Genomic DNA, 27,721 nt, shown 5'->3' with positions numbered 1-27,721 from the left:
CTCTGAAGTAGCTTATAGGTGAAATCAAACACATTTCAGTTGGGATTACCTACCTAATGGATGCACTACTTCAAGAGGATTTCCCTGCTCAAGGTTAAGGGTGACCCAGGGCCTGCCACAGAGTGCATTAGTTCTCAAAAACCCCACCCCAAGGTGACAGGGCACCTACCAGAAGGAATGGGATCAGTTGATTCAGATTCTTCATTTTTGCTTTCGGGCTCCTGCTTTTCAGGTGTATCCAATGATACCATCAAGCTGGGATTTGGGGCAAAAATGGCGGATGTGACCACTGCATTATGTGCTACAAAGAGAAGAAAAGCAATCAGGACCCACCTTTGGGGAAAAAACGCAGGGAAAACAAGGAGTTCCTTGGAGTATGGAAGTTAATTGTAGGTTACTGGCAGATGCACTGGTGATTTTTAGGGATGGCTCTGATAGGAAGTATTTAAAGCTCCAAGAAAGCTCACTCACAAGGAATTGGTCAGAACAGGGGGAATATACTGCATGAATACACACACAAACACCTGGTTTGCTTCTGGTCCTTGAACACACTCTTGCGTCCTTTTTTCTTTACTGACATGGAATGTGCTCAGTCACAATTCATAGGTCTGCCAGGCGCTACTCAATTCACCCAGGACAGCTAAAGTGCCCAACCCAGAGTCCACATAAGAGCCAATTCAAAGATGCCAGAAGGAAATATTGTTCATGCCTCAGAAGCTCCTGGTCACCCTTAACCTTTTCCCCTACTGTCTGGATGCCTTCACAAGCACCACCACCCCATCCTAGGATAGTATAGTCCTATAGAGGACTGTACCACGCACGTAGCCTTCCTGATCACCTAAATATGCTGTTACCAAAATTGGATTCGATAGAAAATAATTATGCCGAGGCTTAAACCCACTCCTTTGAATAGCATGAGAAGCCCCAATCAAGCAAAGTGCTTCATAGGGTAAGAATAAGTGGCGTGGTTTTGTCATCGGCCATTCATATTTGGAGAAGACTTCTTGTAGCCACTTCAGGATCTGTAACACTCCCAGGCAGGCAGCGTTGGGGCACCAGTCACCCTCTAAATGTTGTTGGACTCCAGCTCCCAGCAGCATCTGGAGGGCTCCAAGTTCCCCAGGTCAGGTTTATACAAGATTTGTGAAGAGCATCAGGGAAGAGGACTGTGCTATGTTTCTATACAGAAGGGTGGGGAGCTTCTGAAATTGCAACCCCCATACCTATTGCAGTCTCCTCTACCACCTTTCTGAGACATGTGGATCAGATCACTTTTTACATAAGCACAAGTTTGTAGCAAGCAAAAGGTAGCAAGCAAAAGGTTTTTGCAGATGTACTGAACCACCACCTGCAGGGGCACCCCCTTTTGGCTCTGCTCTTCCTGTTCAGTGACTATGTTGCCCCATTTTCATTTACCTCAAACAGCTCCATCATTAACTGGATTGTTCCAGTGGGCTTTTCTGGTTACACTGCTGGAGAGGGAAAGGGAGGAGGCGGATCTGCACAGAGGCCCAAAGCATTCTGGGAGGCCATCTGACCAGCACTGAGATCAGAACCCATCAACAAGAGGCTGGTCATTCTTGGGACACAAGCACTCAGTCACTCACAGGGCCCCAGCTTTTCCCTTGGGATACACAAGTCCCCACCACATGCATGGCTTAAATTAAAGGTCTTGGAATTGAAAGGCAGCAGCTTCAGCTCAAACACTGAGGTGGCAGTGGGGCTTCACCTTTGACACCCTCCCAGAAGTCATTGCGGTCCCTCCTGACGGAAGTAAACTTGCTTAAATCATGGTAGGTGCTCCAGATGTAAACATATTTATCTTCAGAACCACTTACGATGTATGTGAAGTCATGGCTGAGGAATGAGAGAAGAAAAACAATTCCCAATTACTTTCAGTTCATCTTTCTTGTTCCCATTGCTTCCTCCCACAGGACAGGAAATTCATGGCTTAAAACTTCTGTACACTGTGTGTCAATGTTATTTTGTTTATTACTTTCTTATTCTGCCAAGAGCTCAGGATGGTGCATAAGGTTCTCTCCTCCCATATCCCATGATAACCTCAGCTACCCTTTGGATTTGTTGAGTTGGAAAATGGTGACTGGTTCAAGGTCCATGTCTTGACTAGTGGATATTTCAACCCAGATCTCCCCAGTGCTAGCTTGAGATTCCATCTGCTACACCACAGAAAAGACCATGCAAAGCACACAAAAAACATAATTTCTGAAACTCTTAATTTCCGAAGCAGAAAACATGGTCTGTTCGTGTATGTATCTATCTCTACAAATATGCACAGAGCAACTTAAATCTGCATGATGAAGTCAAGGCATGCATTGTGTTCTTCTTCCAAAAAAGGGTTGCCGGGGGGAGGGAGTCTAGGAAGTCCTGGCTATGACCCATTTCTTTCTTTACCTGAAGCTGGCTTTGATCTGGCTGCTGCTGTTGACATAGCCCTTGTATTTCATAGACAGAGACAAATCTCTCAGGTCATAGAGTCGGATTCGGGAGTCGTTTGATGTCACCAGGATCTGGCAAGAAAAGTAAAAAAAAAAATTCCATCAGCGGAATGAGTTGAGAAGCAGAAGCTAGACTGGCCTGCTATTTCTGCGCTGAGCTTCAGAAATGACCAGAGCTCAGACCTGTCCAGATGTCAAACTCTGATCCCACAGAAGCATTTTTCCACCATGTGGAAAATGTGTGGGATCTGTTGGCAGTGAGGGAAGAACACTCTGTACATGCTTAAATGCTCTCCATTACTGATCTAGCTTACTCAGCAGAATCAGAGTTGAGACAGTTTCTAAATCTTCTCATTGGAGATTGGTTTCCGTGGGTTGGCATCCTGAGCATTAGCCAACCTCTGAATCTCCTTCTTCTGACCTTTTGAGTTGAGGCACAAAGGGTGGGGTGTGGGGTTGCTACATACTATCACCAGCTTTGGCACTACTTTTCAGGGTATTCTGAGTTCATGCTCACTGAAATTTTGACGTATGGTAAATTGTTAACTGTTGGTTTGTGCATGCTGTATTATGTTTTATTTCATTTGTTACTGTAATACTGTAACACATTATCAATGCAAACATTAAAAACACATTTCCAAAAACAAAGATCATAGGAGAGACAGCATCATTGTGCGTCATAGACCTGATTTAAAATGTGCACCTTCTGAAAGCTCATCCACAAAAATTCAGAAAGAAAAGTTGCCAGCTATACACCTACACCAGGGGTCTCCAAACTAAGGCCCAGGGGCTGGATTCTAAATCCGGCCCGCAGACGGTCCGGGAATCAGCATGTTTTTACATGAGTAGAATGTGTCCTTTTATTTAAAATGGATCTTTGGGCTATTTGTGGGGCCTGCCTGGTGTTTTTACGTGAGTAGAATGTGTCCTTTTATTTAAAATGCATCTCTGGGTTATTTGTGGGGCATAGGAATTCATTCATTTCCCCCCCAAAATATAGTTCACCCCCCCCAAGGTCTGAGGGACAGTGGACCAGCCCCCTGCTGAAAAAGTTTGCTGACCCCTGACCTACACAGATGGGCACACCAACTGAGCAGGCCCTTCCATGCACCACTGCCACACTTACTCTGCTTGGCAGTAGGATCACAAAGGAGGGCCAGCACAGCAAATCTCAAGGCATGAGAACTGGCAATCATTCAGGGCTTTCTAAGTTTGCAACAAAACCATGCATTGGGCCCAGAAGCATATCAGGAGTCAGTGTTGTTTGTGCAGGGCTGTGTTCCATGGGTTCAAACAGAAGCACCAGTTGCAACTCTGGAGGCTACACTCTGGACTAGCTGTGGCTTCCACACCATCACTCCGGGTTTGTGAAACTTGTGGAATTGGACACAATGGCCAAAGAGTGTGAGTGTCTTCAACGTAAGAGGAGCTAACCTTGTTTTCTCCTGGCAGTGGCTCAATTCCAGTGATTTTCCTCCCAACTCTATTCCGCCCTCTAGTTGACCGCACGTGGATCTGTGTATGATACTTTAAGTGCTAAAGAGAAATAAAACAAGAAGAAATTCATTGGAATATACAGACGGGTTCACCGAACTCTGCTCTGAATCCTGAAGTGGCCCAAACTGGATTGGAACATGGAAGCAGCTCAAGGGAAAACAGTTGGTGTTGGCAGTGGGTACTTGAGGCAATATTAGTTCCGGTATGTAAAATGGGACTTCATTCTGAATGTTTTGAACCACAGCAACAATCCTACTTACTGGTTGTCTCCCTTGAATGAACCAGGTGGCATCAATTGTGGTAGCAGGGCTTACCTCTGTGTCATAGAAGATACACCGGCCATCATAGGTGCCAATAACAGCGTATTTGCCATTTTGGCAAAAGTTGGCTGCTGTGATCAGCTTGGTCTGCCCATCCACTTCATTCCAGAGGGCCACTTTTTTGTCAGGAATGTTCCAAAGTCGCAGCTTTCCATCCAGTGAGCCACTTAAGAAGTATCTGTCATCCTAAAAAAGGATACATGCCACAAGAAATGTGTTATTGGTGGCAACTTCTTTGAGGCCTTCTAATATGTTGTCGTCACCCCACTGGAAATGGACACACAGGTACAGGGCCAACCTTGCTCAATTAGAATCTCACCATTCCTGACATTCAGGTTAACTTTGGTGTCTGCATGAGTGCAAATTCATGGGCTTGTTGTACATCAGACATTCTCAAACATGCAAACTGAGGTCGGTAGGTGATGTCCCACAGGCACCATCTTAAGATAGGTACAATGTGTATCTTGATAACTCTTTCATGTACCCTTACTCATAGAAGCACAGAAGTGTAGAGTTGGAAGGAACGCCAAGGGTCATCCAGTCCAACCCTCTGCAATTCAGGAATGACAATGATCTCTGGCAGATGCCCACCCAACCTCTGCTTATAAACCTCCAATGAAAGAGAGTCCACCACCTTGTGAGGGAGTCCGTTCCACTGTTGAATACAACTTACCATCAGAAAGTTCCTCCTGATGTTCCAGGAGGAATCTCCTTCCTTGGCATTTGAATCCATTGGTTTGGGTCCTGCCCTCTGGAGCAGCAGAAAACAAGCTTGCTCCATCTTCCATGTGACAGCCCTTCAGATAACTGAAGATGGCTATCTTATCACCTCTATGTGTTCTTTTCTCCAGGCTAAACAAAGAGCAGGAAGCATGGAGAAGAGGATAGCTTCCAGGTTGTCCAATGAAAGTGCAATAAGAGAGGGAAGGAGAACACTGCTCCAATGAAGAAAAGGTGAGCTAGGGGTGACAAGAGGCAGACAGAGGATGCCACTTGCTAGAAACTGCAGCACAGTGCAGGGCCTAAATACCGCAGTACAGTGGTACCTCGGGTTACAAACGCTTCAGGTTACAGACTCCGCTAACCCAGAAATAGTACCTCAGGTTAAGAACTTTGCTTCAGGATGAGAACAGAAATCATGCTCCGGTGGCACAGCAGCAGTGGGAGGCCCCATTAGCTAAAGTGGTACCTGAGGTTAAGAACAGTTTCAGGTTAAGAACAGACCTCTGGAACGAAGTAAGTTCTTAACCCGAGGTACCACTGTATTTCCTGCACATCTGTAGCTCACCCAAGAAGCCCGGACAAGGGTGGCCCAGAGCTGGTGCTGCAGTTGGTGTGGAAGTTTGCCATTGAGGAGGAAAGTGGAGATGAAGGGGGAGTGGGACCCTCAGGGAGCACCCTGCAGCTGGTCAGCCTCACACTGCTGTGGCATCTGTGGGTAGGTTTGGGGGGTCACTAAGGGGAGGAGGAATGCAGAGAAGCAGTAACAGCGGCTGCAACCAGAGCAAGAAAGAGGAGGTAGTGGAGACGACTGGGGAGATGCTGGAGGTTTTGTGCAAGCCCACAGAGGAGGGAGAGGAGGCAACAGAAGCACCAGTCTCCACCATGGACTTTGGGGGTTGGGGTTGGGATGGGCATGGTTTTAGTGGACACAGGGACGCAGCATGATGGGCCCCACAGGGTGGGTGGGGAGAGGGAGGGCCCATCCTTGAGACAGTTATTGTAAGGCTGTGGAGAGGGGGTAGGATTGTACAGAGGGAGTGGCATGGAGAGAGAGGGTGGGGTGTGCAGGGATGTCCGTGTTTATCCTGGTGGCAGTGTGGTTTGGAATGTATTTCTGAAGTGTGTTTTTTAGTGCTTAATAAAGCCTATTGCAAACACTTTATCATCCTGCCCCCCCTCCTCTCCACACCTTTCAGCTTGCCACATGAACTCAATCCTCCATATTTAAAATTCAAAACTGGGTTAGAAACGAGGCCATCTCCCTTACCCTTGGATGGAAGGCTATAGCAGTGACGAAGTCAATGTGCTGGAAACAGCAGAGGCACTCCCGCCTGGATATGTGCCAGAGCCTGACTGTCTTATCCATAGAAGAAGAGAGTAGAAAGTAATTCTGGGGGGATCAAAACATCATGCATTATTTCTGAGACATATAAAATATAAAGAGAGTGCAGAGCCCTGATGCAATCTACTGTTCAGTTTCATCTATTCAGCATGGAAGAGATCTCTCTCATTGCCTGCAGTTCAGCAAAATGGGATTAGGGCAAAGAGTAAGCCTTCATGTGTGCTAATGATGCTAGTTCACTTCAAATAGTAAGTGTAGCAGGTGCAAACAAACTCTGGTCACAGGACCAGAGAGATCAGGAATGGTGGAAAGAGTTTGTCTGCCTTTTTGATCTTTCATCATGGCCAACAGCTGCAGGGTGAGTGTGTTACTGGCCCATGGAGAGAACAGCAATGCACCCCTATCTGGGCCGATAAACTGTATGATGATAATGATGATGATGATTTATTTCTTGTATCCCAGCCATCTGAGTGGGTTGTCCCAGCGACTCTGGGCATCTTCCAACGAAATATAAAGGAACACAACTAAACATCAAACATTAAAAGCTTCCCGAAACAGGACTGCCTTCAAATGTCTATGAAAAGTTAAGGGGGAAAAAGACATGAAATACTGTTTTCACTGTTTCTCACGATGTGGATGGGAAGTTGTTCTCACTACAATAAGCCTGCAACTTATGTTCTGCGGATCACAACCGAAGCCAAAATTGCATATCGTCAAAAGCCATTGGACTACCAATGTCATTTCCCCCAGAACCCCTCCTTTTTTGCCACGTGCGTAAGTTGTGGGCTTACAGTACAATAAAGTGATGGGCTGGTATTTCTTCTCCTTAAGGCAGCTTCCCCCTGCCTGGTGCCCTCCAGGCATTTTGAACTGCAACCCCCATCAGCTTTGACTATTGGCCACACTGGTTGGGGGGCTAAGGGAGCTGCAGGCCAGAGCATCTGGAGGGCACCAGGTTGGGGAAGGCCTGCAGTAAGGTCTGCTTCTCTGGCTGCACCCTCCTGTCCTGTAAAGTTAGGTGCCTTATCCGCTGTACTGTCCCATTTGTGGAATGATCCCAGATGGGCCACAGCTCAGTGGTAGAGCACATGATTTGAATTCAGAAGGTGCCAGGTTCAACCTCCAGCATTTCTAGGTAGCACTGGAAACGACTCCTCTTTGAAACCATGGAAAAGCCTAAGCACAACTTGAAAACAAGCTATATATTGCTGCTCCTATTTATGAGAAGTCCAAGATGTCTTACTTTAGACCAGGACAAGTCCAGGAGATCTGCCGTGTGACCTTTGTATTTGCAGAATGGCCGCTGGCGAAAGGGTGTGTTTTTATCATCAGGGTCCTCATCGGCCCCACTGCAAACCTAACAAACAGATATACAAGAAAACTGTGAGATGCAGGAGGAACAGAGAATCCCAAGTGCATTGATAACCTGCAATTAGGGATCCTGTCAATAACAGGAATCACATTCCCACTGAAAGGAAAGGTGTTCTGGAGCTCCATGAACACACTACACCTCCTATTCCTGAATTGGGGAAGTGAATGCCAGCATGTTTTCAAAACCTCTATCCCTGCAAACAGTGAGGACAAGGAACTTGCTTTAAATAAAAGGCAGGTGGGGTAATGATTTTGGACTAGTCACTGTACTCTGCCACAACATGAAAAATGCCTGGGAAAACTGACAACACTGGAGACAGCTTGCCCAGATGTAGACATGAACTTATCAAGAAAGCAAGCACAGTGACTGCATGCAGAATGGTGCTCTCTCTACACTCTTGGTGCAAGCTTTTACATCCCTGCTTTTCCTCCTTGCCTGCTATATCTCTCCAATGAGTTAATGTGCACTATCAGCCTCACCTTTAAATAAGCAAGCTTGTGGAAGGTAATTGTTAGGTTAGGAAACTCAGACAGCAAGTGGAGCACTTAATTCAAATCCAAAGCATACCCTCCAACTCATGGTAAGAAAAATCTGGGATCAGCACTGGCACGGCACCGGAAGTCGCTTCTACTCATGACCGGACATGCGTAGAAGCAACTTCCAGTGCCGGCACTGCCGGATTTCCGGTGCTCAGACATGGGCAGAGCGGCACCCGAAATCGGTTCTGTGCATGTCCAGACATGCACAGAAGGAGCCTCCCTGGCAGGTAGGAAATCTGGGGGATTTACGGGATTTTTCTCTATTTGGTATAACAGCGGGAAACAGGTTTAAATACGGGGGCTTCCCGCGAAAAACGAGAGACTTGGCAGCTATGATCCAAAGTCATGCTAAGAAAGCAGCGTTAATTACTCAGAAGTCAGGAGAAAGATGTGATGTCTTAATAACCTACTATCAAGTTAGCTCTGGGAGATTCTACAACCCCTCCCTCCCATGTTGAATGGTTTTTACCTCTGGTGATTTGTGCCTGAATGAGATTTGAACCAGGAGACCTGTGCCGCTTACAGTCAAGGCCTCCAAAGAGCAAACCACAGGGTATCAGGGTGTAGGGGAAGGGTCCATAAGTCATGGGAAACTACTGGACTATTCTGTCAGACCCAGAGGACAAAATTCATTGTTACTTGTCTTATAGAAGATAACATGGGCCACAGCTCATATTGCCAATCTTCTTTATTACTTAGAACTTCCAAAATAGAAACTTGCCCTGAACATAAGAGTAACCATGCATTCTAGAGAATAATTGTATTCTCCTTTGTTTGAGATGATGAGCTGTATAACATGTCTGTTTGCATTATTTGCGTGTGACAGGAAAATGATTTCCCCATCATTTTTCTTGGTTATTCCCCTTAAATAAAAATATCAATTATTTAATGGTAAAAAACAAACCAAAAAACCAAAGTCCAACTTACCCCCATATCGTTATCTGACTTTGAAGAATTCAAACTTTCTTGAGATGGGGAGGGAGACACACGACCTGAAACACAATTTGGGGGGGGGGGGAGAAATACAGCTTCTTTTCAAACAAGCAATTGTTTACTTGGCTTTCTACCTTCCAAGGAAGGAGCAGGCTGTACCTTCTGTGTTGTACTTCATTCGCATGTTATTGAAGTAGTCGAAAGCATTCTTCAGCACCCAGATCCTCACCACATTGTCCTGACCCGCTGACGCAAGCAAACGGCCACAGTGTGAGAACTTCATTGTCCAAACAGCGCCCTGTTGAGAAAAGCAACACCTGTCAGGCTAGGAACACTGGCACTTATACTATCAGGTCCATGCTTCAAACCAGAGACTGGTCACACACAAAGTGTTAAAATGCCCATTATTTAATTGTTAACCTGCCTTTCATCCAAAAAGCTCCACTGTGATGCATATGCCCCCCCCCCCAGCCCTATGAAGTATGCTGGGCTGAGTGTGAATCTGTGTGACTGGCTAACATCTTCTAACAAGCTGCATGGCTCAGTGAGGATATCTACCAGGGCTTTCTCAATCCAGGCATTGTGTAGAGATTAGCATACAACACAGACCCCACTCCCACAGGTGTACAAAGAAGACATTAGGGAGTAAAATAAGTGAGAGTCTCGTGAATGAATTTTAGTGGCTGCTTAAAAAAACACAACACAGTTCAATTTTTTTATTTTTATATAACTTCTATTAAGATGCTTCGAACGGTATTTTGAAAAGTGGAATATTAATAAAAAGCTTGCCCTCACTATGGCAATCTTATTTGTTTATTTAAAATATTTAGATATCACCCTGGGTAATATATATTTATATATTCCTGGGTCAGGTGTCCTGCGGTATCTTCCCTGTTCTGAATTCATTTTAAAAATCACTTTTAAGGTACCACAGGAATCTACCGTAATTTACCCTTGTCAAAAGGAATGTGAAAGTCAAAATAACCAATGCCTAAGCTAACTGCAGCCCATATTAACATAGCAATTTCTTAATGTTGCTTTGAAGGAAGTTTAAGTTAGCACAGGCTTCCTGAACCTCGGCCCTCCAGATGTTTTGAGACTACAATTCACATCAACCCTGAACACTGGGTCCTGCTAGCTAGGGATCATGGGAGTTGCAGGCCAAAAACATCTGGAGGGCCGAGGTTGATGAAGCCTGAGTTAGCAGTTTTTGTACCTATACCCCAGTGCTCTTGAGGTGGTATTTTTTTTTCCTTATGGCCCCCCAATTCCCCAGTACAAAAATGCCCATTACAAGAACAAGGGCCTGCTAGACCTCCTCAAGAGTAAATTTTGTCCTAGGTGTTCATTCTGCTCCATGTTGGTCTTATCTTGATATAGGAGTTAACGCTCTTCTACTGCAAGATTGTAGTAGAATCATAGAGTTGGAAGAGACCACAAGGGCCATCCAGCCCAACCCCCTGCCGAGCAGGAAACACCATCAAAGCATTCTTGACATATGGCTGTCAAGCCTCTGCTTAAAGACCTCCAAAGAAGGAGACTCCACCACACTCCTTGGCAGCAAATTCTACTGCTGGACAGCTCTTACTGTCAGGAAGTTCTTAGTAATGTTGAGGTGGAATCTTCTTTCTTGTAGCTTGAATCCATTGCTCCGTGTCCGCTTCTCTGGAGCAGCAGAAAACAACCTTTCACCCTCTTTTATACAACATCCTTTTATATATTTGAACATGGCTATCATATCACTCCTTAATCTTCTCTTCTCCAGGCTAAACATTGATTGCTTATTTATAATGTTCTTCTGAGGGGGGTTGCTAATATATTCCCAGTATTTTGCCTTCTGGTATGAGTCATTACTGTTTCTCTGCCATTTTCTCTTTCAGATATTCCTGAAAGCCTAATGAGGAATTTAATGGCTTCTGTGGGATCCCAAGGGCGGATTGATACTGCCAGGTGGCAGTGGAATAGTTTGTGAGTGGAAGCAATAAACACAACCTACCATATGCTCGCCACTGAGATCCTGGACAACTTTAATTTGCTCAAAATCATACGGCCCCTTGAAGCCATGCGCCGCCTTGAATTTCACTGGCCTGGTATACGGCATGCCTTCATCATCGCTTGAGGATGGGTCATCTGGATCAGTGTGGAATACTAGGAAGAAAACGAATGCCTGGAATCAAACCTTCTGCAAGCTGCATTTAGAACACAGGAAACTTCATTATATGGAATCAGGTCATTATTGGTCTATCTAGCTGTCTTCTCTACACTTCCTGGCAGCAGCTCTCCCAAGTCTTAAGACAGGAGTCTCCCCCAGCCCTACCTGGAGATGCAGGAATTGTACCTGGAATTCTGCACGTGTTGTATGTATTTTAACGTAGAGCTATGTCAAATGGGCATAGAAATTTACATATGGACAAGCAAAGCTGACTTATGCCAAGTCAGGCCAGTGGTCCTTCTTGCCTAGTACTGTCTGCATTGACCAGCAGCAGCTCTCTGGGATTTCAGGCAGGAGTCCTTTTCCCAGCTCCACTAACTGAGATTGCAGGTATACAGGCAGCTGCCCAATGCAGAGTCAGGTGATTGGCTCATTTAGCTCAGTGCTGTCTCCTCTGATGGGCTGGCTTCCTGGGGTCTTTCCCATCAGCTGCAACTTGATCCTTAAAAATAAACAAAAACAAACTGGAGATCCCACTGGGAATTGAAACTGGATCCTTTTGCATGTGAAGCAGGTGTTGCATCTCTGAGCAAAAGCACCTGCCCCGCATTTAGTGTCTGAATAAATTTTGGAACAATATTGTTATGCTTTATATTGCAGTGTAGGGGAGGGACTGATGCTGGGAACCAGCATACTGGGCCACAGTCACACCAAACATTTAAAGCACCACATTACCACTTTAAACAATCATTACTTCCCCCAGAGAATCCTGGGAAGAACGGTTTGTTAAGGATGCTGTGAGACCTCTATTCCCTCTCCCAGAGCCACAATTCTCACAAGTTCCCTGGGAAGAGGGATAGATTGTTAGGCTACTCTGAGAACTGGAGCTCTGTGAAAGGAATGGGGGGTCTCCTAAAAGCTCCCAGCATGCTTAACGAACTACGGCTCCCAGGATTCTTTGGAGGAATTCATGACTGTTTTAAGTGATATCATACTGCTTTAAATGTATGGTGTACATGGCCTTGGTCAGAAAGTAGAAGACAAGATCTGAATCACAAACTCCAATCACAATAAGGGTAATGAATGAAATGCCCTCCTTCTTTCTGGGTATATTGCCTATTTGATGCTTCCCCACCCCAAAAGATCAGCCTTTCTCCAACCTTCATCTCGAACACTCTTCACTTTGTTGACGGCACGCTCCCCATATTCTTCAGCCAGGTGCCTCGCCCTCTTGACTGATTTGCCCAAGAACTTCTTCAGCTGAGTCCTGGGGGGGGGGGGGAAGTTGCCATGAGCAAACATGTTAGCTAGATCCATTTAGGAGATGGCACACACGACTTGTAATATGGCCACGATTTGAAACACAATCATCCATTTGATTTTTTGCTACTTTTAGTTTAATATTTAGACCCTGCTGCTCCATAAAAACAAATAAAAGTAAAGTAGGAAAATGCAATGGGACTGTATAATAAAAAACAAAAAGTTAAAAACCACCCAACCACATAAGAAGTTAGTTGTGGCCTTACGTCTTCTGCTTCAAGCGTCCTCCATCCGTGTCACTTTGCTGTGGCTGCATTTTGTCTTCATCGTCTGACTGTGCCCCATCATTACTGTGGAAAAGCAAAATGGTTTTAAACCTTATGTGCCAAGTATCCACACTTCTCAATGGAATCGAACCCCAAAATGAAGTAACTGCAGCTTTCTCCTATGTGCTAAGCTACTTAAAATAAAATTAAAAGTTTGTTAATGCCAAATGATGCTTCCAAGCAGTTTATGTATAATAACCAGTGATGTGATCCTTAAGATACAAAGAGCAATAATTGAAATACACCATTAAACAATCCCATTAAAACAACACATCAATTAAAGTGGAAGACAGGTGGCGACATCAAAGGAATGTGAGCAAAGAGGCGTCTTTACAAGCTAGAAGAATACTAAAAAAAATGGGGCCTCCTCCTTGAGATGCCCCATTTAAAATGTTTTCCCCTGGTGCCTATATGCCAGGCCTCTCCAGATATTGCTAGACTACAAGTTTACATCATTCCTGCTACCAGTGATGCTTGCTGGAGATTATGGGAGTTGGGAGTCCCTGAATATCTGAAGGGCACCAGGTTCCCCACCCCACCTATGGACCACCAAATTTGGCACCTGCTGTAATGATAAAGAACTGTGAGGAGAGAGACTTTCTGCTGTCCATCAGGCAATCGCTTTTCCCACCTGCCTTGCCCCACACTCCAACCCTAGGAGCCTTTCCCAGACCATGACTTTGAGAAGCAACTGGAAAGATAGGAGTTTGGGGATATTTAAATAATGATAATTTTATAAGTTGTGTGTCTTTGTTTCTCATTTTGACCCTTTTACATGGTTATGTATGTTTTGTGGTATTTTATGCATTGTGACTTGCCATTATTTTTATCGATTATAGTTTAGAAATTCTTTACATGTTAAGTGTAAACTTCAATTATTATTTGCTGATATTTCATTGTACTGTTAACTATTATATTCTAATGGATTATTTAATATTGCTTTATTTGATATAAGATGTTTATTTGAAAGCTATTGTGACATTTATGTATTGGATCAGATTGTTACTCCCTGTGTGACCTTTGCTGTCTATTTTGCTGCTTCTTCAGCTTGTAAACCGCCTTGGGTATAGTAATATAGAAAGGTGGTATACAAATTAAAAGTGAAATGAAAAAAGAAGAAGAAAGTGAAATGACAAAAGGAGGGGGTAGTTTCATGGCTAAGGCACCATCCTTGAACCAAGACTGATTCCTGGCAGCTTCCCTCTACCCTCTCAGAAAGTGGGGCAAGCCAGTTTTGATCCTCCAGTGCCAAGGGGTTCCAGACCACTTAATGCATTAAGGGACATTTAATAGTCCACTGTGTGAATTGTGCCTGGAAACAAACCAGTGAAGCTTTTGAGAAGGACTGGGATGATATATTTATATCTGTGTGTAACAGTTAATCGTTTTGAAGCTGAGTTCTGGACCAGCTAAAGTTTCTGGACTATTTTTCCCCCAAAGGCAAACCCAACAGAAATCATGAGAGAAAACATCCATCGGGAGTAGAGAACCTCTGGGGCCCTGCAGATGTTGCTAGACTACAACTCCCATCATCCTTGACCACTAGTGATACTGGCTGGGGTTGATGGGAGTTGGGAGCCCAACAACACTTGTGCCCATATGTAGAAGAGACATTGATAAAGAAATGCAGGCAGGCAGAACAGGCACCAGCATCCAGGTGCCGCCCTCAATTCCCACCTGACATATTCCTTGGTCCTTCTCATGATGTGCAGCGTCAGGGGGTTGATGCCCGTGGGCAGCTTCTCCTCAGCCAAACTCAGGGGTATCTCCTCTCCTGTGTCGAGATTCTTGATCATGACGCTTGCCAGGATTTCCTGCAGAGGAAGACAGGACAGAAAGAAGGGTCAATGGACACACACATGATGAGAGGAACCGCAGAAGGTAGCAGCAAAAACAGTTGACTGAGCCCAGTGCTGGTGTTGTACTCATCAAGACAAATAAGACAACTATGAATAAATAACTGGGGTTGATTGCTGTATGTGGTCACTAGGCAGAGGAACTGCTCTCAATGCACCCAAGCAGCGCTTGAAATCCAGACACCTAGACATTAGGATTGCCCTCCAGCTATTGGCCTTGAGCACCCTGACCACTGGGCCCTGCTGGCTGGGGCCAAAGGCTGACCTGGACAGACCTTTGGTGTGACCCTGTGAGGAGAAATGCTGTGCATAAGGCAGTCTGTGTACGTGCTTTGGAAAAAGGTGTCTGTGCTTCAGGGCAGCTCCTAGTTGATGGGCTCTGAAAAGGGAGAGCAAGCGAAAAGGGCAATGGTCGCTTTTAATACTTATAGGTGGGACCTGGATTAGGCGGGTTCACTCTGATTGGTCCGTGAAACAGCAGGCCCCTCATTGGCTACAGGTTCTTGTCAGTGGAGAAGGAGCAATTAACTGTCCGTTGGGAAAAATAACTGTCTGTTGGGAAAGTCAGTTGGTGAGGGAGGGGAAAGTGGAGAGCTTGAGGTTGAGATAATGAGATGCCTCTTCCCCAGTGCAAACGGGGAGGCTCAGGAGAAGAGAGCAGATGGCTGGGATAGGCTAAGGGACTGGCCTACACAGAAGTCTCCCAAGAAGAAGGCCACACAAGGGTGGTTATGTGTTGTTGTTGTTTTTGGTTTTTTAACAAAAAGAAAATTAGTTAAAATGTCTAAGCAGCCAGAAAAGTTTTGGGACCAGAGACCATTTGCTCCCAGTAACTGGAGTGAATCTGGCTGAGGTGGAGGGCTTAGGGAACGTGACCTGAGGTAAAATCCCCTTACGAGGTTGGCATCAGCAGCAGACTCTGGAGTTCTTAGAAATTGCCTTTAACACGTTGGACCCCATTGTGCATAAACACCCCTTCAAGGAAGGATCTTAGTTGATAGCTGGAATCTGCCACTGGAAATGAAACAACCTCATGCCTATGTCTATCATTTTATCATCATCAATTAAATGTGTAAACTGCCCTTCATCCAAAGGTCTTGGGGCAGTTCACAGCATAATAAAATGCAAAACAGGGACACAGAATACTTATACCAAGCTACCAGGATGTTTTGGTAGGATTGTGATGGTGCTGCATGTGCCTGAAGGCTTCTTCCACATCACTTCCTCCCCTCTCCGCCATCCCTCCTCAGGCAGAGTAAGAAGAATCAAAATTCAGCTCCCCACATGCCCCACTGACAGTCTAGGCCTGTAGACTTGGAGGGAAGACCCAGTGAAGACTGAGATGGCAGAGGGATGTGGAGAGCGGAATGGGAGGGAAGAGATCCTGGAAGCATTTTTTATTTATTTTATTTTTAGCATAAAGGGCTCCTTCCACTGTGTCAGGGACTGGCAGGGACTGAGGAGCTGGGGGCGGGCCTACGGGGCCAGAGGCTGAGCCAGGGAAAGTAGGCAGTGATTTATGTGCCTCCCACAAGGCAGCAGAAGATCCTGAGGAGGAGCCTGGGCTGGACATGCCAGGAGCAGAGGGGGCCCAGAAGAATCCCCTCTGCTCCCTCCTCCGCTGTCCCCCAGGACCAGGCTTGAAGAAACACACACATAAAACTGGACAGTTGGAGCAACACCGTGACCCACGCCTCCACCCAAACCTAAGTACCTTTGTCTGACAGAGGTTTCTCTGTGGGAGAAGTCACAGGTTGCCTGCATGCGCAACTGTCCAGTTTTATGGAGCACTAGCCAGGGGAGGGGATGCTAGCTACTCAGTCACCAGAAGTGAGTGTGTGCTTTGCTCCTTAGCAGCCAACATTAAGTGTGTGCTTTGCCAATAGAAAATTGAACTGCGAGCCATTTGGGGGCACTTTCCTTCCTTCTTTCCTCTACTTCCTCCCTTCTCTCAGGTGCTCTGTAGCTCCGTATTTTCCCTCCTAGGGTGTCTTGAGTAGTCCCTGTCCAAGATGGGACTCCAAAACATCTGGAGACACCAGGCAACACCAAGCTAGTTGCCGCAATGGACTTGGTAGACAGCATCCTCTCATGGGTTTTTGGCCTCTTGGATCTGTGCACGTATGTATTTATTTTAACACACAGTTCCTGAAAGTCATTTAAACAGGCAGACAGTAACAGTTTTGACACCAGCCCCCCTCCTGGATACCTCATCAGTGAGCTCCCTGCCGGAATTAGACCTGGGTCTCTGAGGCCCAATCACTTCACTCGAGATCGTTTGTCCATCTGCCGATTTTCCATTTTCCTGCAATTACACATTGGCATTTGCTGACATGCAAAAAACGAAAGAGCACATACTGTTTCATGAGCATTTCAGGGCTAGAAAAAAATCAGTAAAACATGTAGCCTGCTTTCAAGAACTGCACCCAAACTATATGCAGGTGCTGTGATTCTAAACTCACCCACTAGGGAGGATGAACCACTGAACACAATGGAATTTACTTCTGAGTAAACACACAATGCATTGTAAGGTGGCAAATCTTTTTCTAAACTTTACCACTTAGTTGCTACTGACACCACAAACACACACGAGCCTGGCAAATGGACTGCTGCAGAGGGCGGGAAGCAGGTGCATTTTCTTCCCACATATGCAAATGGGGTGGGGAGACCTGGTCACCTCTGCAAATCATTCATTAGAAGTAAAGGTTCCCAAGCCACAAGGTAGGATTTGCAAGTGGGCTTCAACTCTAGACTCTCTCAACTAGGCACAGCCTGCAAAGATGGTGCCAATGGTAGCTCCCTGTTATCTTTTACACAATGTTGCTCAACCTTAGGTCCCCAGATGTTGTTGAACTCCCATCATCCCTGACCACTGGCTAAACTGGCTGGGGATAAAGGCTGAAGAACACTGTTCTACAAAGAATATTTGACTCAGTTTGCACATAACGCTAAGCCAAACAATGGCTTAGTGTGAATGATAAAGCATGCAAATAGTCTCTGCAAAATCGGCGGTTGCTTCACTTCTCTGCTGGTCCTGCTGCTGCCATAGTGCTGCCTAGAGCTAAGCCATGATTTGTCTTCCTGTTACATCTGAACCTGCGGCTCATGGTTTGCTTCAGTCCAGACAAGCCACCAGCCACACATTGTTATTGGCTCATAAATAACAGCTTGTCCAGCAGCAACAAATCATGAGCCTAGGTTTGCACATGGCACTGTCAACCCTGGGTTTAGCATTCACAGACACAGGACCAGAGGAGCAGCAAAGTGTGATTCTTGCTGTGAATACACGCAGACTCTCTCTCTCTCTCTCTTGCCATTATGTGAACTGGGGTCACATCTATACCATTCATTTAAAGCATTGGTCTTCAACTGGTGGGCCAGGACCTACTAATGGGTTGTGGCCTGATCCAAGGTGGGTCACAACCATCACGCAAATGTATGGAAAAGATTAAGAAATCGGTCCCCAAATGCATGCTTGGGTTAATAGTGGGTCCTGGGTCTAAAAATGTTGAAGACAACTTATTTAAAGCACCTGGCTTCCCTTGGAGAATCCCGAGAACTGTGGTTTGCTAATAGTGCTGGGAATTGTAGGTTTATAAGGGGGAAACCCAGGATTCCCAGGAGAAGCCCTATGGTTTAATTGTATGGTGAGGGTAAGAACCATAGCTGCCAAGTCTCCCGTTTTCCCCGGGAAAACCCCTTTTTTACTTACCTTTTCCCGGTGGTCCCCCGTATCACTTAATCTTCCGTTTTTCTCCATTATTTTCTCCTGCCGGCGGCCTTTTTCCCCCCTTCCGATTTGCCCTTCTATGGGCACCAAAAATGGCCGCCGCCAGCTTCAAAAGTCGCATCTACGCATATCCGGAAGTGCATAGACGTGACTTCAGGTGTTGGCGGCGGCCATTTTGGTGCCCATAGATGGGCGAAGCGACACCGGAAGTTGCGTCGGCACACTTCCTGACATGCCTACAAGCGACTTTTGAAGCCGGCGGCAGCCATTTTGGGTGCCCATAGAAGGGCAAAGCAACACCGGAAGTTACATCGACGCAACTTCCGGTGTAAAATGGCTGCCGGTCCCAGATTCTGCAGTCCGGAACTTGGAGGGTATGGTAAGAACTAGTTTGAAAGACCAGCAGCTGGCTAAAAAGTTCACAAAAAACATTTTGTGTGTCACATAAGATGGGTATTTAAGGACCCATTTAGAAACAGCACCTGGTACCACATCCAAATGCAGGTGGGGAATCATGCTTCAGAATGCTCCTTCATGCCATGCTCAGTGAAAAGTGGACTATTAGACAGGGGGGGGGGAATCAAGACTAGACTCCACCCCCCACAACATGCTGGGTTTTTGCATACTGGAATTTGTTAGTTTGCAGGAAGCATTCCCAGAAACAATCCAGCACCCACATTCAGAAATGGCGCAGTCCCCCAAACAGATACACAATACCATCCTCTTGCTGAGCATGTGGATCGATTATGCATCCATGCTTTGGGGTCCCTTTCCCTCCCACATTGCCCTGGCCATCAATCATTAGTTCCAGTGGGAAACTGGACATTTCAAGTGCCATTTTACCTGTGCAGTGACGATTTTGTCCCCGCTTGTTGCGCTGGCCAGATCCAAGGAAGGCTGAGGATCTTTGGCTATGGACTCAATCAACACACTGGGAGGTAAGAGGCCACCGGATGAAAAAGTCTCCCTAGGAACTACAGCAAGACGCGAGACATTAAAGAGGCAAGGAGTTTCTACCAATTAAATCAGATTGCATAGTCTGAGAGGACCAACCTTTATTCCTCCATCATGTGACTCCAGTTCTCACCCGTCCCAAAAGCCAGGATGGCAAATACTCAAGAGTTGGAGAGAGCTGGAACCCAGCAACATCTAGAGACACAAGTAGCCCACCCTTAGTCTGGTCCAAGGATGCAATAAAACTAAAACTAACCTTCCAGACCAGGTGTTTTGTGTGTCTCGATTTCCAAGTCGCTCTTCTTCTTCCTTGGCGGTGGGGCAGGCCGAGCAGGGGGTGGGGGCCTTGGGGGAGGGAGGCCTGCTGGCGGGGGAGGCCGGGCAGGACCAGACTTCTTTGTGCTGGCGACAATGTCTGGCTCTATGTTGAGCTGCCGCGGTGGTTTCACAGGAGGCATCTCATCAGCCACGGATGAATCTCTGGCAGGCAGGAAATCCACAGGTGCCTCCAAGACATCCACTGGCCTTGAGTCATCTGCCTCCTCGCTTTTCAATTCCTTATTGCCTTCTCCCACTTGCCGCAATGGGATCTCGCTTGCGGTTTCCACTGGTCGAGCATCACCTTCCCCCTGCCGATGCTCCAACGCCCCCTCATGGGTCTGCAAAGCCTGCCTGGGCTCCATTCTATTTGCCACAGCCTGGGGGGGCTGGCGGGGAGGCTCTTCATCGTGGCCTTGTAGCAACCCTGCTTCCGCAAACAAGAGTTCGGGAATGTGCTGGAGAACATCTGCTCCAGAAATCCAAGTGTTTGCATGTGATGGGGAATCAGACTGTTCCTTTTCTGACGAGCCCAATGGATCATAGTCAAGTTGATGTACCTTCTGGCTTTCTTCAATTATATTGTCAATTATCTAAACAAACAAAAGTGTCACATGCAGGGGCTGGCAGGCAGTCGTCGCTGTAAGCTATAGAGACTGTGGCCTGGTTGTGGCAGTGGCATGTCTTGCAATGCTGCGGAAGGGACTGAGCTAGCTAAGCCACCGCATTGAATGCACTCACTCCTGTGTGTCCACAGCAGGGGTATTTTTCTGGGCAAGAGAATCACATAATGGCGCCCCTGCTCTCAATCCCTGTGAATATATAGACAGTGAGATCATCCCTTGTGTGGGCAAACAAAGATTCCCCACTCAGCCAGAATATGACAGAACCATATTCTGGACCCACCCAGGATCCAGAATGCCCACCCCGTTTTGAGAGGGGAATACAGCAGGGGTGGTGGGTCTGTGCCCACCCTATGTTGTTGGACTACAACTCCCATCATCTCTGTCCCCTGGCCGCGTTAGCTGGGGCTGATGGGAGATGGAGTCTAGCACCTGGAATGCCACAGGCTCCCTATCCCTGATTCACAGCATCCTTATTTTAATTGGGGGAGAGGATCCCGGAATCCCAAGTATCAAAATTTTGGGAGTCACTGGTATTTGCAGAGAATAATGACTCAAAACAACTTCTTTAAAAAAAGAAGGAAGGAAGAACTTGGCATACAGACATTGAGGAGGCAGGGTCATTGTCTTTCAAGCTTCAAATGACAATATGCAATCCAAAAGACAAATGACAACAAACAACATTTATCTGCAACGTCTACAAATCGCAGTGAACCGGTGACTTTACTGTACTTCAGGATTTCAATCAACAACTTAACACACCTCTTTAGGGTCCTCTTGCTTGACTTCCAAAGCTCCTGCTTCACATTCCGCTTTCTGTTGACCACTGGTCAGCTTCTGAAAAATAAATAATCAAGCATAAGGAAGAGCTCTTTATAAAAAGGGTCAGAATGTACAAGGCAAAGGGATGCTTCATATTAGCTCAGGATAGGAAAGACTGTGGGCAGGAACCCCCCCCCCCCATAGCTCCCTGCTCGCTGTGGCATTGGGGGAAGCCATGCTCCTGTCAACCGAATGGCTGTCAGCGAGCCACTTCTCCCCCACATCCCCCCCCCATGCCACTATCCGTGTATTGGACAACCCCAGTTTTTTGACATGGGTTTTTTTAGTCAAAAACCATCGTCCAATACATGGAAAAACACGGTATGTATGTATGTATGTAATCCGCCAGCCTTTTTCCATGTGCGACTGGCCACCAAGTCTACAAGGACATGAAAGCAACAACTCTTTGCCATAGCTTGTTCCCAGAGGCTGACATTCCTAGCTAGACTACTTCTGCCAATGAAGGCTCTAGTTAACAATCAAGTGTGGCTATACCTAAGCTTCGTGAATTTGTCTAACCCTGTTTTTAAAAAGCCCTATTTTCCCTGCGCAAATACCGAAATACCAATGAGAGTTGTATTGCATCCACTTTCCATTTCAAAAAACAGGTGGCCGGAACAGCCTTGTGGGGACGGTGGTTAGCATCCTCAGCAGCCAGGCACCATCTCAGCAAGTCTCACCAGCCCTGCCATGGGACCCACTAATACGCCCAGTCCCTTGGCAACAGGGTTTCTGTTGGAAGTAGCCGTTAAGCTGCCCACTATTTTCATGTTCCCACAATGCCTCGGATTGCCAAACAGTGTTGTTCCAGAGCTGGGTAGAAAGATTGGAGCAGCTGGCAGTTTTGCAGGACCATATGCTGCCATAGACAAGTTAAGGGGTCGAACACACCACAGGGCACTTTGCAAATGGGCATCCTATAAGCTGAAGGCAGTCCCAAGGCAAGAACAGAGCACAAATAAACCCTGACAAGGGCATAATTAACCCAGTCACTCTTCACAGAGGGAGGACCAATGGCATGGCCCCTATCTTTAGGAGAACTGCTCTGCTGCTCTATGTAGCTACCTATGTCCCTTTGTCCTTTCAGGGCCTGTTAAAAATGCCATTTGTTTTCCCAGGCTTTAAACTCAGCTATTTTACGGTATTTCAAGGCTCCCATCTTTTACTATCCAGGTTTCGAGGGGTAGGGAGTTAGTTTGGATTTTTGTTTCCGCACCTGCAACGCTCTGGCCTCAATGGAAGTTATTTCAGGAAGTACTTTATGCTTCAATATTTATTTTACAAGCAGCACCTGAGGGGAGAGCATAAAACACCCCAGTATGCACCGAGATGTACCTTCCATTGCTGACCCAGCACAGCAGCAGTTTAAGGCTAGTTTGGGACAACACTGCCCTTATTCCCCAGAAAACTGCACAGCATCACCTTCAGCCCATCTAACCAGATACACTTTAGGATTTTCTTTCTTCCTTCCTTCCTTTTCTCTTCTCCCCCCACCCCCACTCCAAATGTGTACCAACTCCTGGCCTACTGTGAGAGCCAATGTGGTGTAGTGGTTAGGAGCAGTAGACTCGTAATCTGGGGAACCGGGTTCGCGTCTCCGCTCCTCCACATGCAGCTGCTGGGTGACCTTGGACTAGTCACACTTCTCTGAAGTCTCTCAGCCCCACTCACCTCACAGAGTGCTTGTTGTGGGGGAGGAAGGGAAAGGAGAATGTTAGCCACTTTGAGACTCCTTAGGGTAGTGATAAAGCGGCATATCAAATCTAAACTCTTCTTCTTCTACTACTACTACTACTTAATAAATGCCAGAGATTCAGCTGTGCTGTCACTGTTCTTGGAGGCAGCATACTAATTACATGTGTGGGAAGCAGTGGTGCTGCATTCATGCGCTAAGTTTAGAGTTTTGCTTTCACATAATCTCAAGCTTATCAAACCAGAACACTCAACTCCCTTCTGTCACCACATTGGCAATTGGGGAGCAGAAAGGGAGATGAGGAACAGAGAGAAGGAACCCAGCTAACGAGGCTGCAAAAGCTTAGTTAAGCCTCTGGCTTCTGGCTAGCTTGGGAATCAAAGCACAGCAAAGTTCCAGCTTTCAAGCACATATTTATAAGCTCCATGTTTATAACAGGCGCAGCTTGAATAGTGGCCGCCAAGGGGTGGGTGGGATGTTCCTTTACAGGCAAGGTTGACAAAGGAAGGAAGGAAAACATCAAGACAGCACTTAAGAATTAGCTCCTGATTCTTTCCTTCCAAGTTTAATCTCCCAACACCCTGCCCATCGATCCAAGTGGCCTCTGGGGGCCCTTGGTGGTGCCAGCACATGCTGATCAGAGCCCAACAGGATCCTGAGTCGTGGTTGAACATTATGCAAGAACTGGGCTCTCACCACTCTTGGTGTGCGCTTGGTTTGTTGCCATCTGCTTCAGTTGTGAGGGGTGCAGAATTTTAATTACAACCACACTATAATGGATGCACCAAGCCCATCCTTTATGTGATGTATTCTTAAATTAAAGGAAAATAAGGCTATCCATGGCTGCTATTCACAGTGGCTCATGTTCCACTTCCACTGCCGAAGACAGAATTCCTCTGCATGCCAGTTGCTTGGAATCAAAAGAGGGGAGAGCTGCTGTTGGTTGTGTGCTTCCCAGAGGCATCTGTCTAGCGACTATGAAAAGAGAATACTGGACTACACGGGCCACTGGGCTTGATCCAGGCTTTTCTTGCATTCTTTTTGCTGAGACAGAATTCCTGAACCATACATTCTAAAATATGCAACACAAGGGAGCACACCTGGGACCTATTAAAAACTAAAGTGCATTTAGGTCAACTTCCCCCAACCTTACTGCCCTCCAAACATTGATGAGCTACAACTCCCATTATCCCTGACCACTTGCCATGCTGTTCGGGGGCTTGTTACAGTTGTAGTTCAGAACACCTGGAATGGATGTGGCTAGGGAAGGCTGATGCTGTATGTGTTAAGTGCTCGTGTGCCTGCTCTACACTCCTGCTTAACAACATAAAAAGTTCCTTGGCCGATAAGACAAGGGTCTACCTGGTCCAGCTTTCTGTCCAAAATTTCTAGTCACTAGCAGGGGCTAAGTGGCTCTTGGGAAACTAGCCGGTAGTGGATTGCAGCTTACTGTCCCAGCTGTATTTTTTAAAAAAGCTCCTCTCCCTTTCTCTTTTAAATCCTGGGTGTTTTGGCTATGCTGCAGAAGGACCAAAATATGTGGCAAATTGGGCAGGGGAGCAGGGCTAAAACCTGCCCCTTAGCCTGTTCTCCACACCTTGATAACCCAAGTACAAGCAGCGGTGTGTCTCTGGAGTAGGGTGGGTGGGTTGCAATTGCCACCCACCAATTCAGATCCTAATTCAGAAAGCCACCTGTGCCTCTGGGACACACTGTACAGAATAAGATTCCAGTCACCACCCCAAAAATCAAAGCCATAAACTCACTGTTTATATCCTGCTCATTTAACAAGGAAAGCAAAAAGCACGACGGGGCACTGACTATTTAGAAAAACACCATGCTCCCCTGGCTCTTGGATGAGAATGCAAACGCTCAGAACGATTTGCTATGCTCTTTTCACTTTGAGATCCAATCTTCCTGGAGCAAAAGCTTTTGAGCAAAGTCCTGCAGGTGAAGAAAAACTCTGGAGGCAAAAAAAATGCCCCCCCCATCTCCATTTTCCACCGTCTACCCAAGGCACTGCAGGTCTGACGTCTTTAGAATGAGATGACCCTGGCTGCTCTCTGCTAAGATCAGGGACGCTGCTCACATCTGACAAACATTTACACAAAGAGACGCACCTTCGGTACCGGCTGCACGACTTTGGTTGGTGACCTGTCGGGGAGAAGAAAAGAAACACACCCAGAGACAAGCTTAGATAAGATGGGGGGGGGAGAGAACTTAAACACCTTTTAACAGAGTTTAAAAATTAACTAGCAAGTTTCTCCCCATTCTCTGGGGTGATATTTTTCTAAGTTTCTACTTCAAGGAAAGTTATCACCCTGATAGCGGGAACCTCAGGCTTGGCGGTAGAATGTGGCCCTCCAAAACCCTCTGTTTCACCCATGGGGCCCTCCCCCAGGTCCACCCTTCACCACCACAGCTTCACACCCTCCTTGAATGTCCCCCCCCCCGGTTGAAACATGTTCTTGAACTCTTGTCAAGGCTTGCCTGCAAAGAAAGGCAAGAGAAAGGGGTGTGAGTGTGCATAGAAAGCAGACTACTGGACAAAGGCAACACTTTGGGGGACCACAGATTTCTGTAGCTCAAGAAAATGGGAGCAAAATGAGGCCCACAGAGGAAGAGGGGTGCATGGAGGAGGCAGGGGCCCCCAGGGAGGATGAGGTAGACGTTGTGCTCATGCTCTGCCATCCAGCCCTCCTGTGTCTCCCACAGGTTTTCCTCTGTGGTGGCAAGAGCAACAAAATGCTATTTTTGGTGAGCCACGACAGCTATTCTCAAGAGGCCTGCTCAAACCAAAAGGTTCTATGCTCCATGCCCCTGCTCAGAAATGGGCCATGAAAATCTAATATGTAGACTTTAGCCAGCACTCACGGGCCCAAGTTGCATAGTGCTGTTGCATTCAGGCTGACAGGGCCTCTCTTGGGGAATCATATAAAGCTAACTGACCTATACCTCCTGGGATAATGCACAGGTTGTAACAGTTATGGTCTGGATTTTGCACTCCTCTGAATGTCTGCAAAAATGTTTTCAATGTGAGGTGAAGCGAGAGGTGCCCAATGTTTTTCATTCTTTCTCTCTGCACGGTTAGTTAGTCCAAGTAGCTAGAGCCCTACTGCTGCCACCAATCACCACACAGGAAATTGGGCCACAAATTCCGGGGGGGGGGGGCCTGATGGGAAATTCCTGTGTGCTGCCCCTTCCAAGAACGCAGTATTGGGGAGGGGAAGGATGGCTGCCCCCCTGGTCCCATCTTTCCCTCTTCTCGTACCACAGGAAGGGATGCGATGTCATCCTCTCGCATCACCAGTAGGGGCATTTGTGAACCCACACTTGTGTAGCAGGAGATTTCTAGCCACTTGGAACAATTATTCCCTTTGGGTGAGGGGTGCAAGAGACTGGGAAACTTCAAATGCAGACCTTGGAATGCATTGCAACACGGTATGCTGCATATATACATTTCTCCATTTTAGTGTGGGGTTGTTTTTAAAAAAATCTCAAATAGAAACAGAAGTGGGACGAGACAAGAGTGATGAAAGAACATGCACAGGAGTGACTTGGATGGGAAAGAAGACTCATCTGCTCCTCTCTCGTCTCAGACAGAGGATCACACATCTCCCTTTCCTTTTCTTAAGCTGCAGTCAATGCCAAGGATCGGATCTGGAGATTTCTGCATGCAAAGCCTGTGCTCTACCACAGAGCTAAGGCCCTTCCCTGGACAAACATCGAGAGCAGCAGTCACCGCCCAGGCCAGATATGCCAAATCCCCTGCAGCTCCTTCATTTTCTGCAGCCAGCCATACTTTCCTTCCTCCCTCAGTTCTGGAGGGACTCGGGGAGTAGTGGGAACACACAATTTGACACAATTCTTGGTAGGATCACAGTCCTGAAGCTGCAGCAAGGCATTCAAACCTTGCACAGGGTCAGTGGACCTGGTTGCCAAAGGCTGTGAAAGGTCAATTAGAGTGGCCTCCACCAGACTCACATCTGAAACTCTGGAACCATGTCTTCCCTTAGGGATCTGTGGTTTGGGTGAAGGGGGTGGGCAGGGAAACCTGTTTGATAAGAAGGGTTATGTTCTCATGTTCTAAGTTTTGAAAGACCAACTGTGTCTGTGTGTGTGTGTCTCTGTGTAAATGCACACACGTGTCACTTCTGACATGACATGTCCCTATGCTGTGTATGTTTGGAAAACATGAGGCAGGAAGCTCACCAGAAAACAGCTAAGAGAACCTTTAGAACCCACTCCCCATCTCTCCTGCTGCAAGCTCCTTTTCAACAGGAATCAAGCAGCAGAAGATCTAGCCTTTGCTGATCTGGCACCCTCCAGACTACAACTGCCACTGTTGGCAGGGGCTGATGGGCACTGCAGTCCAAAACCTCTGGAGGGCAGCAGGTTGGTGAAGGCTGCTCTAAAGCATTTGGAGATGGGCACTAATGGAAATAGGATACTGGGCAAGGTGGATGATGAGAAGAGTGGCTGTTCTTCAGAATGATTTATTGTCTTCCCCATGGTTATGCTGAGTAAGACTGATGGGGAGTTGAAGGCTCCAAACATCTGGAGGCCACCAGGTTGAGGAAGGCTGCATCAGGGTCATTTCTTTAAAAAGTCATCCCCCCCCCCCCCCCGCATCCACCTCTATGTAGCTGCTTCTCTGTCTAAATACAGGAAGCAGACTTATTTACAGCAGCAGCACCAAAGAATGTTGGAAGTGCAGTTAGGAGACAGGCAACTTTATTCCCAGCTGGTGGACTTACATTAGAAGGCTGGAGGAAGGGGGAAGAGTATTAGTTATAGATCTTGTG

General features: G+C 46.7%; 1 protein-coding gene across 1 annotated transcript in view; it reads right to left on the bottom strand.

The window, feature by feature from the left end:
* The window catches only part of WDR44 (WD repeat domain 44), a 42,193-nt gene that overhangs the window by 2,127 nt on the left and 12,345 nt on the right, over positions 1–27,721 (bottom strand). The window contains exons 2-19 of the mRNA XM_035102278.3: positions 25,037–25,070; positions 21,164–21,238; positions 19,717–20,371; positions 19,350–19,480; positions 16,986–17,081; positions 14,598–14,734; positions 12,861–12,944; positions 12,495–12,601; positions 11,179–11,330; positions 9,342–9,480; positions 9,177–9,241; positions 7,582–7,695; positions 6,264–6,386; positions 4,268–4,459; positions 3,891–3,992; positions 2,413–2,528; positions 1,730–1,857; positions 170–301 (exon numbers count right to left, since the gene is read on the bottom strand). Of these exons, the coding sequence (XP_034958169.1) occupies positions 170–301; positions 1,730–1,857; positions 2,413–2,528; positions 3,891–3,992; positions 4,268–4,459; positions 6,264–6,386; positions 7,582–7,695; positions 9,177–9,241; positions 9,342–9,480; positions 11,179–11,330; positions 12,495–12,601; positions 12,861–12,944; positions 14,598–14,734; positions 16,986–17,081; positions 19,350–19,480; positions 19,717–20,371; positions 21,164–21,238; positions 25,037–25,070 (2,582 nt within the window). The remainder of the gene's footprint in view (positions 1–169; positions 302–1,729; positions 1,858–2,412; positions 2,529–3,890; positions 3,993–4,267; positions 4,460–6,263; positions 6,387–7,581; positions 7,696–9,176; positions 9,242–9,341; positions 9,481–11,178; positions 11,331–12,494; positions 12,602–12,860; positions 12,945–14,597; positions 14,735–16,985; positions 17,082–19,349; positions 19,481–19,716; positions 20,372–21,163; positions 21,239–25,036; positions 25,071–27,721) is intronic.

The sequence above is a fragment of the Zootoca vivipara genome, chromosome Z2, assembly GCF_965207765.1.
Source record: "Zootoca vivipara chromosome Z2, rZooViv2.hap1.1, whole genome shotgun sequence".
Lineage (NCBI taxonomy): Eukaryota > Metazoa > Chordata > Lepidosauria > Squamata > Lacertidae > Zootoca > Zootoca vivipara.
Note: the sequence above shows the minus strand (reverse complement) of the source record. Positions and strands in the feature narration are given on the sequence as shown.